Source organism: Mustela putorius, unplaced genomic scaffold, assembly GCF_011764305.1.
Source record: "Mustela putorius furo isolate JIRA1106 unplaced genomic scaffold, ASM1176430v1.1 tig00000551_pilon_pilon_pilon, whole genome shotgun sequence".
Lineage (NCBI taxonomy): Eukaryota > Metazoa > Chordata > Mammalia > Carnivora > Mustelidae > Mustela > Mustela putorius.
Window position 1 is genome coordinate 8,777,807 of NW_025421412.1, and position 17,204 is coordinate 8,795,010.

The 17,204-nt window shown below is 42.6% G+C and overlaps 1 protein-coding gene across 5 annotated transcripts in view; it reads right to left on the reverse strand.

Annotated features, from left to right (window-relative positions):
* The window catches only part of BIVM (basic, immunoglobulin-like variable motif containing), a 39,219-nt gene extending 22,411 nt beyond the window's left edge, over window positions 1-16,808 (reverse strand). For 3 of the 5 annotated variants that reach the window (XM_045081339.1, XM_045081338.1, XM_045081337.1), the window contains exons 1-3: window positions 16,674-16,808; window positions 10,691-11,290; window positions 4,744-4,870 (exon numbers count right to left, since the gene is read on the reverse strand). In XM_045081339.1, coding sequence (XP_044937274.1) covers window positions 4,744-4,870; window positions 10,691-11,168 — 605 coding nt within the window. In that variant the 5' untranslated portion in view covers window positions 11,169-11,290; window positions 16,674-16,808. Of the gene's footprint in view, window positions 1-4,743; window positions 4,871-10,690; window positions 11,291-15,292; window positions 15,315-15,348; window positions 15,616-16,673 lie in introns of those variants that run through there. The other 2 variants (XM_013053094.2, XM_013053095.2) reach the window with 2 other exon arrangements.
* Window positions 16,809-17,204: the final 396 nt, after the last annotated feature.

Below are 17,204 nucleotides of genomic sequence, written 5' to 3' on the forward strand. Positions count from 1 at the left end.
GTTCTACCCCACAGATTTCAGAGGGAATGTGGCCTTGCCAATAGCTTGATTTCAGACTTCCAACCTCCAGAGCTATGAGAGTTTCTGATTTTCTAAGCCACCAGTTTATGGCACTTTGTTGTAGTAGCCCTAGGAAACTCTCACCCTAATCACCCTCCAGGAAAGACTGCAAACTGGTTTATAACCAGTTTGTTTATATCTTTTTGCATAGAAATGATCCTGGCTTGAGAAAGTGTTAGCATTCCAGAACTCTCATTCCAGAAACTCTCGTTTCAAACTCCGAAGCTAACTTCTGGACGTGCTCAGGTCTTCACAGCTCCCACCAACATTCTCTTCTGCAACTCAATTTCCTACAAATGGACTTAGCAGTTACCGTGACTTTTTTCCTACTGCTTTCCATTCCTTTTCTTCCCCTCCAATACCTTGAGTGGTTTATATTCCTCGTTGAATAGGTACGTGCTCATGAGTCACTGTAGTCACTGAATTCTCACGTGATGGGAGTCTGTTGCTTCCACACTTGAGTGACAATGTGAATGTGACATTTGGTGACTTTTTCTCTCCCAAGAAACATGACTCCACTGTAGCCTGGTCGCCAGCGCTGCCATGGTGAAGACCGAGACCAAAGGGATAATTTCCCTTTGTACAACTGGTTTTGCCCAGGACTCCTTATGCTTGACCTTCAGTAACTCCCCTAGAACATGCCTTGGTGCTAATCCATCGATTTTCCTTCCTAATTTACCCCTTCAAATCCGCAGACTCCAGCCTTTCCTTATTTGGGGAACATCCCTTCCACTTGTGTCTTCAAATTATTTTTTTTTTCTATTTGTTCTGATCTCTTCCTCGAGAATACCAGTTAGTGCTATTTGGAACCTCTGTTAGCCATATTTATCTGCTCTTGTTTTTGTTTTTGTTTTTTAAGATTTTCTTTTTAAGTAATCTCTACACCAATGTGGTGCTCAAACTCACAACCCCAAGATCAAGTCACATGCTCCACTGACTGAGCCAGCCAGGAGCCCCAATACTTATCTGTTCTTTAATCATTTTTACGTCTTTGTTCTTTTCTATGTGAGTTTTGTGCGATTTCCTCACACTGGCTCACCATTGACTTGCTTATGATTTTCACTGGGTTGGGTTTTTTTCTCTTGCTCCTAATGTGGTTTTCATGTCTACAATGACTTTTTTTTTTTTTTTTGGTCCTCTACTTCTTTCCAAGGGCACATCAATTATCTCCTTCTGTTGTCATACAATCTCTTCTTTGACTTCATTTCAAGAAAGTGTGTAAGTTACCACTTTTTTGATATAAAGGACTTATTCTGAATTTTAACTTTACTTCCTAGACTAATGCTTCCAAAGATGTATATGCCTTCTGCAGTTATCCCTGGTTTTGCTTATTTGCAACTTTGATATACATATATCAAGTTGCTTCCTCTCTGATTTTTACTCGTCCTTGAATAGAGCTGATTATCACTGAAGAGTTGTCTCCTATCTCCGATCCCCATGGTCAAATCTGTCCCCCATTTTTGTTGACTATTTAAAATAATTTTGGTAGAAACACAACATAAAATTCACCATCTTAACCATTTTTAAGGGTACAGTTGAGTAAAGTTAGCTATATTCATATTGTTGTGAAAGAGATCTCTAGAACTTTCTCACCTTGCAAGACTGAAACTCTACACCCACTGGACAACACCCTTTTTCCCCTCCTGTCAGCCCTGACAACCACCATTCTTCTTTCCATTTTTATGAGTGACTACTTTACACTTCATATAAATGAAATCTACAGTATTCATCTTTTTGTTACTGGCAACCACCATTCTACATGCTGTCTTTATGATTTTGATGACTCTTAAGTACCTCTTATAAGTGAATCACACATTACTAGTCTTTTTGTGTCCAGCTTATATCATCTAGCATAATGTCCTCAAAGTTCATCTATGTTGTAGCATGTGTCAGAATTCCATCTATTTTAAGCCTGAATAATATTCCATTCTATATAGCACGTTTTCTTTATTCCTTCATTGATGAACACTGGGGCTGCTTCCCCCTCTCCACTATTGTGAATAATGCTGCAGTGAAGATAGTATGCAAATATGTCTTCAAGATCCTGCTTTCAATTCTTTTGGATGTATACCCAGATTTGGGATTACTGGATCATATGGTGTAGCTCAGATTGCCATAATAAATTATAACAGACCTGGTAGTTTCAACAATATTTATTTCTCACAGTTCTGGAGGCTGAGAAGTCCAACACTGAGATGCTAGCAAATCCAGTGTCTGATGGAAAACTGCCTCCTGTTTAGCATATGCCTATCCTCTCATTGTATCTTCCCATCATGAAGCAGAGACAGAGAGGAGAAAGCAAGTTCCCTCTTCCCGTCTTCTTATAAGGCACTAATCCCATTCAGAGGAGCTACACCCTCATGACCTAATTACTTCCCAAAGGTCCCACCTCCTAATACCATCACCTTGGGGGTTAGGATTTCAATATATGAAATGGGGGGAGATACTATTTCCTATGGGTGTTTCCATTTCAACCCTAATCTTGTAATACTCTCAGTGGGATATGAGCTTGTCATCCTGGCAATTTTTCCCTCAAGTTATTTCTCCCATCTGTCCTCCTCATCCAAGCCTTTATGGCTTCACATGTTACACTATTAAAATACAATTATCCAAATTTGTTCTTAAAACATATCTTAAATCTAAGGGATTAGAAGCAAAAATGGACAAAGAAGCTAAAATTACTGGTTTTGATTATAGTGTCTTTCTCCAACACACTCTACAGACTTATTACTACCAGTTTATTGTAAAATGCCCTTTTGTTAAGAAATCATCAATGGCTTCTCTCTACATCAGAATGAAAAAAAGCTGAATCCTTAGCCTAGTGTCCAAGACATAGATCATGACAGGTGTTACAAAGAGAGAAAATAAACGTTGGAGTCTGGCTCTCTTCAGTTTCAATACAAGATCTACCTATTCACCATATGATGTTGGGCAAGTTTCTTATAGCTCTCTGAGCTTCACTCCAGACAAGCTTGTCTGATCTTCATTATCAAAAAGCAATACACTGGGGCACCTGGGTGGCTCAGTGGGTTAAAGCCTCTGCCTTCAGCTCAGGTCATGATCTCAGGGTCCTGGGATCAAGCCTCACATCAGGCTCTCTGCTCAGCAGGGAGCCTGCTTCCTCCTCTCTCTCTGCCTGCCTCTGCCTACTTGTGATCTCTGTCTGTCAAATAAATTAAAAAAAAAAAAAAAAAAAAGCAAGACACTTTCCTACCATCCATTCAAAGACCTTTGGACCCTCCATCCCCTCAGATTTCCTCCCTGACGACCTGGCCCCTCAGTGAAGCATGTCTTAAGTTCAAGCTCCTCACTACCTCCTCTCGTGCTGGTAGTTTATCCAGACTCACCATCTGACAGATTTCCTGATATATTTGATATTTTTCTGCTTAGTTCCCATTTCTCACCTAGATTTTAAACCTTGAGAAAACAAGAACCATGTTTTGTGCCTCTCAGTATTCTGGACCCACAGTAAAGGGTCCAAAGCTCATTAAATAAGTGATAAAATCTAACGTTTTTTAAATCTCATACAAATAATTTTTCAGACTTCAAATCACAGACTAGTAATAGTTAAAAGCTATCATTAATTAAATATTTTTTTCTTTAGAATAGGAACTATATTCTAAAGTAACCAAATAACCCCAGTTGGTGAGTGAAGGCTCTTCTTATTAGAAGAATATCAGCTAGTAAAAGGAGAAAAAAAATGATGGAAATTTGAAATATCACCATTTTGCAACAAGGATTCAGGGAATAATTGTCAACAGGTTTGGCTAAAGCCAACAGGTGGAAAGTTAATGGGGACAGGACATTAGCATGATACCACTGTCACCCCACTGATTACACGTTGTACAAGGGGAACAAAAAAAACTCGGCAGTGTGGGCTAGGCTGTCACCAGTGAAATCCAGTCATCACTCTTAGAATCTCATACTGGATGACCAGATACTATGTACCTCCTGATGCGATGCAATATGGAGGCCACAGGATCCCACGTGGGCAGTATTCTTGTCTTGAATGTTCAAGCAGAATCTAAACCAAGTCTTTATGTCTAGTTTCCAGCTTTCAGGAAATACTGAGGTTATAGACGTAATTTAGACAACTATCAAGGGAAAAAAATTAGACAAATCCAGAAGATAGGACATTCTACAAGTTATCTGGCCAAGTCTCTTTAAGAAGTTAATTTCCTGGGCACCTGGGTGGCTCAGTTTGTTAAGCGTCTGCCTTTGGCTCAGACTGTGATCCCAGGGTCCTGGGATGGAGTCCCGCATCAGGCTCCCCACTCGGCGGGAAGCCTGCTTCTCCCTCTCCCACTCTCCCTGCTTGTGTTCCCTCTCGCTGTCTTTCTCTGTGTCAAATAAAGAAATAAAATCTTAAAAAAAAAAAAAAAGAAGAAGAAGCCAATCTTCTAGACTTAAAACAAAACAAAACAAACAAACCAAAAACTGGTAAGAGAAGTGAGGTAGAAACTATTCTAGATTAAGAGAGCCATAAAGGCCACAACAAGCAAACACAAGGTGTGGCTCATGGTTGGGTCCCACTGTGAACAACCAAGTGTTAAGATACTTCAGAAAAATCTGGGAAATCTAAATTTAGCCTGGGAATCAGGTACTATGGAAATATTGTTAATTTTATTAAGTATGACAATGGTACTGTGTGGTTAAGGAAAAAAGTCAATTTTTAGAGATTACCATCTTCTGAGATCTAGTACTTTCCGCTGCTTAATATCTTCAAGAGGAGAATACTGAGGCCACTCCCTTTGATGTCTTCCTTTTTTATCTGAAGTTTTTTTCTTGGAAACTTGTTTCTTTACATTGCCTAGAATACAAGAATACAAAATAAGCAAAATGCTCAAGATGAAATAAACTACCATGGCAATACAATTAATTATGTAACAAAACTAAAAAGCAATGCCACTAGTTCTCAAAATACTTGCAAACATATTGAAGAAATACATGTAAGTTCAAGAATATTCCCCTAGCTTAAAGAGAGAAAATAAAAACAAGTTTAAGCAACCACAAGTGTTAGTTCCTATCAGATACTTATACTCCAATTTCTGATCTAGTTGCTTAGCTAGTAAAAAGACTCAATCACAAAATCTTTGGTTTAGAAAATCAAATTACCAACAGTAAAACATTTAACTAGGCCACTTTCCAAAAATGAATCCTTTCTACAAAACTATAAAAACACATTAATGTAACTCTGTTGAAAGATTAAAAGCACTAGATCCAATAATGCAATGATGTGATATTTAAAAATAACTCCAGGCCGGCCTTGTAGATAACACAAAATGAATTAAGAATGATGCTTACATGTACATTATTAAAATGCAACTTTAGTACCAGGAACTAGAATGGAAAACAAAGTCCCCTTTCTCTGTGTGTGTGTGCACTGAACAGCGAATGCACACACACATGCACACATGCATACACACACACCAATCTCTCCAGAAGACACATAAGGCAAATAATGGTAGTTACCTAAGGGGAGGGGAATTGGGAGCTAGATAAAAAGAAGACAAAAATAAAATTAGACTTTGCTCTGCTTAATGTTTACACTTTTTTTGTAAAAGATTTTATTTATTTATTTGACAGATAGAAATCACAAGTAGGCAGAGAGGCAGGCAGACAGAGAGGAAGGGAAGCAGGTTCCCTGCTGAGCAGAGAGCCTGATGCGGAGTTGATCCCAGGACCCTGGGATCATGACCTGAGCTGAAGGCAGAGGCTTTAACCCACTGAGCCACCCAGGCATCCCAATGTTTATACTTTTTATTTCCGAATAATGCTAGTGGATTATTCAGGCCAAAATTATTTAATTAAAACCTTAACTATAGAGAACAAACTGACAGTCACCAGAAGGGATGGGTGAGCTAGGTGATGGGAATTACAGAACGATCTTGTGGTGAGCACTGGGTGATGTATGAAAGTGATCAATCACTATATTGTACACCTGAAACTCATGTAACACTGTATGTTAACTGATGAATCTAAATAAAAACTTTAAAATACATGTTAATAAATAAAATTCAAGCTTCGCATCACTTAAATACCATTAACATTTCAGACAGCTATGCTCTCTATACTTACTACTTTTCACACATACTAGATTTTCAATGAAATAATAAAATCTGTTATAAAAATCAAATAAAAGTTAATATTTTATTTTTATGAGTCATGATAATTATAAAACATAGACTATATAGATATACGCCTAGAAAACAGACACGGAAAGGGGCTTGTTTCATTCACTCAAATTGCTCTACAATAAAACCCAAACCTCGGAAACTCTTATGACACAGGGGATTTCTCTGATTTTTCTAATAATGACAAACACTATAATATCCAGAAACAAGCTTCTCCCCATTTCTTCTAGCTATTCCCTTTAAGTCTTCACAGAGAACACAAATTTTTACAGAGCTGAACAACCACTGGCAAACATGAGTTAAGTCTCATTCTGAAGTTTCTTTCACTAATAAAATATATTTTAGGGTGTAAGAAGATGGAAAATCTACTTCCCATGTCTTGGCTGCCCAATAATCCCTAATGCCCTACGTAATTTTCCCACCCACTTAAAATCTTAGAGGCTAATGGAGCCTGGTGATCTGTGACTCCAGCAGCGCCCAGAGTGGTCTGGACCTGCATACTTTCCTCTAAAGCTTACCCAAGCATACCCTCTGTCCCCTTCTACTCTACTCCTAGGAGCCCCCTGGGCTAAATAAGTGTGTATTCCAAATGCGCACCCTTCATGAAATCCCCACGTGGCCACAAGAAGAGCTGGTCTCACAGGCATAATTCAACGCAGTTTGAGAGAGGGATGCTCTGGCAAAGTAGAAGCTAAGATTGAGAGAGGAATGTAACAGACCAACAGCTAAATACGCTGTCTCCCCATCTCAGCAACTCCAGGAGGCTTTGCCCACCTTCCCTTGTCATTGTCATATTCCCTCTTCCAGTCCTCATCCTCCCCCTAACACACCATCTAGCCCTAAAACCAAAGAAACATCCATACATACACACCTACCTCTAGTCACTGGCTTTTAGAGAAAGGTCTGAGGATAGCAAATATAAGTAGAATATCTGTCATCTTTTTGACTTGAGGAACCGTGGGACAGAGTTTTGGGCAATCATTGTCACTGGAAAGTGAGGTAGGTGAGGACCCCAGAAATAAAACAGCCAGAAAAGGGGAGACTCAAATTTTATGTATACTTTTGGCCCAAATCTTAGGCTGATCCTGGAACCATGCATGCACAGAGAAGACCCCAAACATCACAGCTAAGGCTTAAAAAATCAAACAGAGATTTGAAATGTCCTCCAGAGACCAAATTGGCAATTTTAGTCAAACCAAATTCAATGCTGCTAAAATTAAAAACAAACAAATGAACAAACATAAAATAAAACACTCTTAGGAGGAATATATCAGAATCAAAAATTGCCACAACATTTCCAGTTCCTTGGGTGCAGTTCAAAATTATTAAACATGTAAGGAAACTGAAAAATGTGACACCTTCTCAAGAAAAAGAAAAAGAAAAAAAAAGATAAGACCAACTCTGAGATGACCCAGATCTTAAAACTGGTAGACAAGGGTTTTAAAGTGGGTATGATAACTATGCTTTATGAGATAGACACAATCTTCCAGTAATTAATGAAAATGAAATGAATGAAAAAATGGCAAATCCGGGGTACCTGGGTGGCTCAGTGGGTTAAGCCTCTGCCTTCGACTCAGGTCATGATCCCAGGGTCCTAGGGTCAAGCCCCGCATCAGGCTCTCTGCTTTGCAGGGAGCCTGCTTCCCCCCTTCCCCTCTGTCTTCCTCTCTGCCTATGGTGATCTCTCTCTCTGTCAAATAAATAAATAAAATCTTAAAAAAAAAAAAAAAGATGGTAAATCCAAGATATGAAACACAAACTACTTTAAAAAATGTAAATTCCAGAACTAAAAGAAACAATACCTGAAACAAGTAATTCATTGACTATATTTAAAAGCTATCTTTAAGAGAGGCACTTCTTTTTTTCAGTTATAAGATTTTTATCAAGAGGAAGATGGATCATGTATTTTCTTATCTGAGTGGGGTTGACACACAATGGTACCTTAGTTTCAGGAGCACAACATAGTGAGTCAACAATTTTAGGTATTATGCTCATCTCAAAAGTAGCTACCATCTGTCACTACACAACCCTATTACAGAATCACTGGCTCTGTTCCCTGTGCTGTATGTACCTTTTACTCCCACGAGGTGTTCATTCCATAACTGGAAGCCTGTATCTTTCACTCCCCTTCACCCATTTTGCCCATCCCCCCACCCCCTCCCCTCTGGAAACCACCATTATGTTCTCTATATTTATAGATCTGATTCCACTTTTTGTTTGTTGGCCTATTCATTAGTTTCGGGTTTTAGATTCCATGTACAAGTGAAATCATATGATATTTGTCTTTCCGTGTCTGACTTACACCCTCTAGGTCCATCCGTGTTATACCAAATGCCAAAATCTCATCCTTTTTTTTATGATTGAGTAGGAGAGATGGACTTTAAATATAAAAAGATACAAGTTGAAAATATATGGCTGGAAAAGGATATACCATGCAAACGCCAGTCAAAAGAAAGCTGGAGTAATTAGATGAATATCAAAGTTACTTTCAGAAAAACAATTATTACTAGGACTAATGAGGGACATTTCATAACAACAAAAGGTCAATGCAACAAGAGGAAATAAAAATCATAATTGCGTGTGCACTAATAGCAGAGTTTCAAATTGCATAGAAGCAAAAATCAACAGAAGTAAATGCAGAAAAGATGACCATTATAATTGATTTTTAACACTCCATTTTCAGCAACTGATAGAGCAAGATAAAAATTAACTGAAGTGAAAACTAAGAAGATGTGAAAAACATTCTCAAACACTAATCCAGTAAATATTTATAGAACGCTACACCCAGCAACTACAGAAGAGGCAGATAGTCTTTTCAGATGCACATGGTACATTCACCAACGCGGACTGTAGTCTGGGTCAAAAAAACAAGTCTCAGCCCACTCTCAAAAACTGAGGTCTTATGTCCTCTGTCCATAATGGAATGGAATTTGAAATCAACATTAGCAAAAGCACCCAAATATTTGGAAATTAAGCAGCACAGTTCTAAACAGTAATGCATGTATCAAAGAAGAAATCACAAGGAAAATTAGAAAATACTTTACATCAAGTGATAATAAAAATACGGCGGGCCAGCATGTGTGGATAGTGGCTGAAACAGTCCTCACAGAGCAGCTTAAAGCACTGAACGCTCATAGGAGAAAAGTCTTGAATCCGAAAGTTGTAGTAAACCCAAAGTAAGCAGAAGGAAGAAAATAATAAGCAGAAATTAGTAGAATAGTGAGCAAACAACCCAGAAAATTAACAAAGCTAAAAGCTGGTTATTTGAAAAGATGGACAAAACTGATAAAGCTGTAGCCAGAAAAAAAAGAGAGAACATACATGACCAGTATCAGGAACAAAAGAGGAGTTATTACTAAAGACCCTGTAGATATTAGAGGGATAAAGGGGACTATTAGAAATAACTTTATGCCAACAAAACCAACAACTTGGATAAAATGGACAGACTAAAACTGGACAGAATTAATGGGAATCAGGACAACTCCATAACCACATTATTAGAGATTTTTAATACCCCTCTGAAAACCCCTCAGAAAACAGGAGAGATCACTTCCCAACTGGTCTCAGGAACCTGTATAGCCCTAATGCTAAACCTAAAAAAGATATTATGAAAAAATTATAGACCAATCACCCATAAAAAATAGACACAAAGTGAACCCCCCCAACACACTGAGAATTACAAATTTACCCAATATTCTGTGAAACACACTGATCTGGCAAATGAACAAGAAGTATGGAGGTTTTACCAAATGGTCAGAGACACCTAGGAGTACAAGACAAACACTAGCTCTGCCTCATACTAGCTATCAACTTTCCACAAGCAACTTCTCATCCCCTCTGAGCCCCAATTTCTTTACCTTATATAAAATGACGATAAGAGTACCTACCACATAAAAATCCCGTATTACTATGAGTTCAGAAGAAAGAAGTGAAAAGCAGCAGTTTCTGCCACAGGGCCACCACACTGCAAATGCAAAGGCTGTGTATTGCAAGCTAGGTGAATAGCCCTCTCTTAAATTGTGCAGTACACAACCTACTCAGAAGTACCTAGAGACCTTGCTGGGTGCTCGAAAAATTTTCACAAGAAAAAGCCACAATGTTATATGGTAGAAAAGAAAATGAAATGTTTAATTGGGAAAGATGAGTTCAAGTCTCTGCAAAACCACAAAATAATATGTTATTTTAGCCACCTTGTGAACCATTTATAAGCTACCACATACTTATCTGTAATACCTGTATTTTACAGGATTCTTAGATTTTTCAAAGCTCTCAAAATGCACAGGTTATGTGTGAAGTTTGCAGTGGTAACCTATTAAATGAACTAAATGTCTTCTGCCCAAAGTTATTTTTTAACTACAACGACAGACGACAGACAACAGATGGCAATGTTCCTTGTTCGGCATTTATAAAAGGAAACCGTGTTAAATGGCAAGCTTAAACAAGCTATGTTGTTTTCTGATTATTTTCACATGTGAAATTCAAGCCTCCTTCCTTACCTGATTTGTGTTTCAAATTTGTGGTCACCCCGTCAAATTCAGTTTTATCGATTTCCCATGCAAGAGGTAGCTTGCCCAGGCTACTGGATAAATGTTCCAAGCTATTTTCTTCATTGTAGATGATTTCCGATGCACTCGTTGGGATGCCAATGTATCTTGACGGATTATTTCCAGCAGGTAAAGAGGTACTATCAGGGAGGCAAGAAGAGCGGGTTGAATTTGGAGTTTTATAGATTGAGGTTGCCTGGTTGAGAAACGCATAGTCTGAACAGATGGCATAAATTTTCTCCCGAGTGTGGGTCACTGGACAGCTCCACGGGTAATGACCATCTCCTTTGTGACCCAAGGGTGTCCCCGAGGCACGAGTGCAGAAAGACTGAACAGCACCTTGTAGATCCTCTTCAGGAGACTTTCTCTCGGATTTGTGCTCACCATTTCCAGAATCATTTGCCCTTTCTGCTTCTGCAATGTTAGGCATTGAATGCAACCAGAAAAGTTCTGTTACAAAGGAGAAGTTGCAGCTCTTTCTACGACTTGAAGACCAACTGTGACGATCGTTTACAGCATTCTACAGAAACCAGAGAGCTGCAAGATGGGCTCCTAAGAAAAGAAGGAGGAGAAAGAAACATCAACAATCCACGAGAGACTCCAAAAGCACTGAAAAATGGATCAAGTGTTTCACGTGCCTTCATCCAATAAATATTTTACAACATTATACACCTACAGCCACAATCACTGGCCACTGTCTTATTAAAACATTATTTTACAATAATGCTTCATAGTAAACAAAAAGAACTCAGTGAAAAATGGGCAAAATATCTGAATAGTGACTTCTTTAAAGACAGTGAAGAAATGGCCAAGAAACCCATGAAAAGATGCTCAACATCACTAGACATCGAGGAAATGCCAATCAAAACCACAAGACAGGGACGCCTGGGTGGCTCAGTGGGTTAAGCCGCTGCCTTCGGCTCAGGTCATGATCTCAGGGTCCTGGGATCGAGTCCCGCATTGGGCTCTCTGCTCAGCAGGGAGCCTGCTTCCCTCTCTCTCTCTCTCTCTGCCTGCCTCTCCATCTACTTGTGATTTCTCTCTGTCAAATAAATAAATAAAATCTTTAAAAAAATAAACAAAAAACAAAACAAACAAACAAAAAAAAACCCACAAGACATTATGTCACACCCAGCAGGATGGCTCTAATCGAAAAGATAGATCATAAAAAGGATTGAGGTTGTGGAGAAACTGGACCCCTCCTACCCTTCTGATGGAAATGCAAAACAGTTCAGTCACTTTGGAAAACAGTTCCTGGAACATTTACAGTTACCATAGAAGCAAGCAATTTCACTCCTAAGTACATATCTAAGAGGAATGAAGACATACATCCACACAAATGTTCACAGCAGCATTATGTACAATAGACAAAAAGGAGAGACATCCCAAAGGCCTATCAACTGATGAATGAATAAATAAAAGGTAGCATATACAAGCAATGGGATATTTTTCAGGCAACAAAAATAAAGGAAGCACCCACCCACGCTACAACAAGGATGAGCCTGAAAAGCATGATACTAAATGAAGGAAGCCCATCATCCCAGAGCCTAATAATGTGTGATACCACGTATATGAAATGTAAAACAGGCAAGTCTCTAGTGACCGAAATTAGATTCGCGGGTTGCCTAGGGTTGGGAGGGCGGAGGAGGTTGAGGATGATAAGGGTTTCTGTTTGGAGTAATGAAAATATTCTATAATTGATTGAGGTGATGACCATACAACCTTGTGAATATACTAAAAGCTACTGAATCGGACATTTTAAACAGGTGAATTGTATAGTGTGTGAATTTCCTCTCAATGAAGCTGTGCATTCATCGCCATGACCGATTATAGTTAATAGTCACTAACTTCTGCTCAGTCTCAGGAACAACTGATTTTTAAGTCTACACCAATTCCTTTAGGGAAGAAAACAGAGAACAGTTCAAAAAGCAAGCAAGGGCATTTGAGGAAGCTGAAGATTTATACAAAAGCAAGACCCTGATAAGTCAGACCATTACAGGTGGGAGAGGGTACTCGATGCAGGCACCTGGTGGAGTGGGCCCACTTCACAGGGCTCTAGAGATGTGGTTCCAGAGACACAACCCACCCTGGGTGACCAGTTTGATATTTACTACTTATTATCTCCACCCATTCACTTATTTAAAAAATTAGAATAATATTCATAAGTTCCAGAAAAATGATTCTATAAAACCCATCACACAAATACTGAATGATAAAAACCACTGAAGCAATAAGAAAAAACAGAAGAATGATTGCCACAAGGGCCAAGATCACTCTAAGTCTGTGAGGAGAAACCAGTAAAGGTAATGCCTATCCTTCCTGTAATTTAAAGCAACGGAGCTCAGTACAAGGGGGAGTCCATATATCCTAGAAAAGATCCCATTATCTTTGTTTTTAAGGAATGCTTTCCTTCTATTCAAACCTTCATGTAGTGATTTTTTTAGTAATTGGTGCCATTTATAGTTCTTTGCAGGAAGAACTGGCTGGAGCTTCACCATCAAAGATGGAAACCCCAACTGTATCATTTTAGAAACTTTTTTCAAGAAATCCTAGGAGTACTTATAGGGGATCTATAGCCAGGAAGCTTTTATGCCTTCTTCTTCCTCATCTCCTGGCGTCATGGTCATGTTGGAGGAAGATGCAAAGAGAAGGTCAGTGCCTGAGGTCACACAGACCAAACTGGGCTTTTCTGAGGAGTCAGTTTCTGATTCTTAGCAGATGACCTCACAGAGCATTTTCTACTGACCTGTTACCCTCATGCCTTTCTCTAAGAGCCAGCATGGTGGGCAGAGGTAGCTATTATCTGTGGCGTTGGGGGTGTATGGATGGGTTATGGTAGGATCAGGCATGAAAGACAGCATAGGGTCCTGCTAAGTAAGGGTTGGAGACCCAAGCGTGTTGGAGTCAGTCTGGGTCAGGTGGGAGAAGAGGGAGATAGAAATGTTCCAGGGACTATTCTTATCTCTTCATCTCCAGCTTAGCTTCGACTTTGCCAGAGCGTCCATCCTCAGATTTAATGGAATTATGCCCACGGGCCCAGCTTCTGTGTGGCAGTGTAGGCATGAAGGATGCTTCACTTGGAATATATATTGAATATGCTTATCAAAAACATAGGCAAAAGAAATCGGTGCATTTGAACATAAAAGGTAAGAATGAGCTCTCTGCAAGCTAAAGAAAAGAAAGAATATAACACTAGATGAATAAAAAGTTTAACAGCCTGATTTTGTTTGCATTTGGACTTTGCTATTAAATAATAGTCACTAAACAAGAATGATCTCTTTGGTTGTACTCTACCAAAAAAAAAGTGAAGATCATCTAAGTAGGGATATATTTTATATTGATTGTCAATAAAAGCCACCAGTGGTCTGAAAACTTTCTCACTTGAACCATTGTTTAAGGAAACTTCTCTTTGAAAAACTGTGTGATATGTCTAGATTTTTATCATAGAAGTAAAACAAATGACAAAAAGATATTGCAAAGTACCAAGATATTACACAGAAAGTGAAAGTTATCCAAATCCCATGACCCAAGCATAGCTGGAGTTTATTTTCTTTCCTTATTCTCTGCCAGATCCATGTCTGTTCTCCTCGTGTCAATGACAGCTTGAGGCTAAGGGTGCTAGTTATCATGTCCCCAGGCTTTCCTACAAGTGAACTGAGCACAAGTTATTACTGATAACAGAATCACTAGAGACAGCAATTACTGTATTATGTTGTAATTATAGCTTCAGGAAATACTGAGTTATAAGGCCATCAGGTTGTCCCTCCACTAAATAGCCTGCAGCTCCCACCATTTTGTCCTATCTTGTAGCTCCTTTTGTTCCTAATTTTGTCAACCATTCCTAATTCCATCCCCACCCTAAAACCTTCTGCTCTTAGAAAAAAGCCAACGGGCTTGTCTGGCCCAGGGTCCTTTCCTTTAGCATCTCCTGATCACTCCTCCCCCTTGCTCTTTCCAACTTTCCATTCTCCAGAGGTCTTTCTCAAGGTTCGCCAGGGTTATCCTTAGGGATGATCATTTGTGAAAGTCTCATCAACAAATAATTACCCTTAAGTGCCTACATCATTCCGGGCATTATTTTAAGCTCTGGATTAGGAGCTTAGATTCCAGGATTTCCGAGGAGAGGCCTTAGGAATCAGGAGCCGGACTATTAGCCAAGAGGCCTCTTTTTCCCCCTCCCCGGTTCTCATCTGTGAGATCTGAGTTTCCAGAGAGCCGATGCTCTATTAAAATATTACAAGTAATGATTGATTGCAGGACCTAAGTCTGAATTTAATGATGCATTCTTCCGATCACGGGGCAAGCAACTCGCAGTTTCACTGTGAGTGAACGAAATTTTATAAAATACACCACTAGAGTAAGGATTTTTAGAAGTCACTAGAAGGAATTGTTCTGTAAAATAAACGTTCCATTTTTAAGTCAATATTCATCGCCTAGGCTACCTTCTTTTCGCTTTGTATTTTCAAGCCGTGTGTTGAAATATCAAGTTTGCTTAGGGAACGAAGATCTTACGAAGAGTCTCCTGCGAAGCCTCCCCCATGGGACAACTCTTACCATCTCTATTCTGCACGGAAGGCCGCGGAGACGCAGGAGCCTGGAAAGGGACTTACTGATGGTGAAATACGCGCCCCGAGGCTGGGCCAGATCCGCGAATCCCCAGCGGGTCAGGTCTCGGTCCTTCTCCCCGGTGTCAGCGCCACGCGCTCCGGGCCCCTCGCCGGGCCGGACCCGAGCCCCTCGCCCGGCTGAGGCCGCGGGCCTGCGAAGGATGCCGGGTCCTCCCGCGCGCCGCGGCCGCTTCCAACCCAGGCTCTGCGCAGGCGATCGGAGCTCCCCGCCCCTACTCTGCGAAGCTCGCGCGCCGCCGGGCTCGGAAGCCGCCGGGACCCGGGCCACAGTCTCGCGGGCTCGTCCCCGCCGCGCCCCGCCGATGTGTGCGGAGGCGGCGCCGGCGACGGCAGGAGCGAGACCGCGCTCCCTGCCTGCACGCCTCCCGCGGCCTCCCTGGCCCACGAGCGCTCCCCGGAGCCGGGCGTCCCCCGTCCGCGTCCCCCGTCCGCGTCCCCGCACGAGGCCTCCGGACCCCTCCGCTCGCCTCCCTCGCCGGCCGGAAGCCGGAGTTCGCCGCTAGAGGGAGCGGGCGGAGGCGGCGGCAGTGACCGCCCCCAACCAGCCCGGGTCCGGGGAGGGCCCCGGCGCCCCAGGCTTCAGGGCCGGTGACACGCGGGCAGTGACGGCCCCCGAGCCGAGGGGGAGCAGCCGATTCGAGCTTTGAATGCACCCGTTGATATCAATACTCAAGACAATTGCAAAAGAAAGAAAGAAAGAAAGAAAACAGAAAAGCCCCGCCTGGGCCTCCACCCCGGGCAGCTTTGGCCGGCGGAGCCGACCGGCCGGTCTGGGATTTCGGAGCAGCTGGCAAGGGTCCCGAGAGGGAAGAGGGAGGAAGAGCAGGAGGCTCTGGGTCCGATTCCGGAGCTGACCGTGACCCCTCCTGTGACCCCCTGGCCGCAGAGCGGGCATACGGGGAAGGGACGGTCGCCGCCCGTTACGGTCCAGGCCCTGCCTTGCGTGGCTTAGAGACGCGCGCCGGGCAGGAGCCACCGGCATCGACGCGGGCATCTCCAATCAGGCTTTGTTCCCCAGCACACCCGACCCTTGTTTCCCTAACACTTGCCCCATTTTGCGGCCCAGCTCTTCAGCCGACTTTTTCCCGGGCGGAGGACGGGCACGGATGCAGCGGCCTCCGCTAGGACGGCCCCGGGGCTCCCGACAGGCCGTGGCCCCTGGCCCTCCCGAGGCAGCCCAGGCGGCGTCCAGAGCGGGCGGGCAGGGCAGGCCCGGGCCGCGGCGCGCGCGCGCCAGGTGGAGGGCCCCGCGCGCTGGGCGCACAGCAGCGCGCCGCCACCCCCGCCCGGCCCACAGCCCCGGATACCTCTGGCCTGTGCGGCGGGGTCGAGGCGCTGCGGCCGCCTCAGAGCCGGCACCGGTCCCGGATCACAGCTTCCCGCGCGCGGCCCGCGACGCGCCTCTGGTTACCCTGGGGCTGGCGTCTCTCGTCCCATTGGAGCGCGCGGGGACAGCGCCCTGGACGGCCGTGCCCGGCGACCGGTTGTCAGCTATCATGGACAACACCTTCCTCTCATCGTATACCTGCCTTCTGCACGTGCGGAGGCTATGGTGACAATTTTTTTTTTAATCTTAGCTGTGTCCCCGCATACCACTCTATTGGGCATCTAGCATATAACTGGTCCCTGAAAGCGGTGACCGCAAAGTAAATAAACGAGTGAGAGGTGGTGAAACCTGGCAGGATTTCCGCTGGTCCGGGCGCGAACTACATGTCCCAGGAAGCCTCTGAGCACGGGCGCCGCCGAGCCAGCCACTTGGAGAAGGCCTTACTCACCCGGCCGACGCGCAGGCCAATCCCCTCGCCCCGCACCTTGGGCTGGAACCTGAGACGGATTCG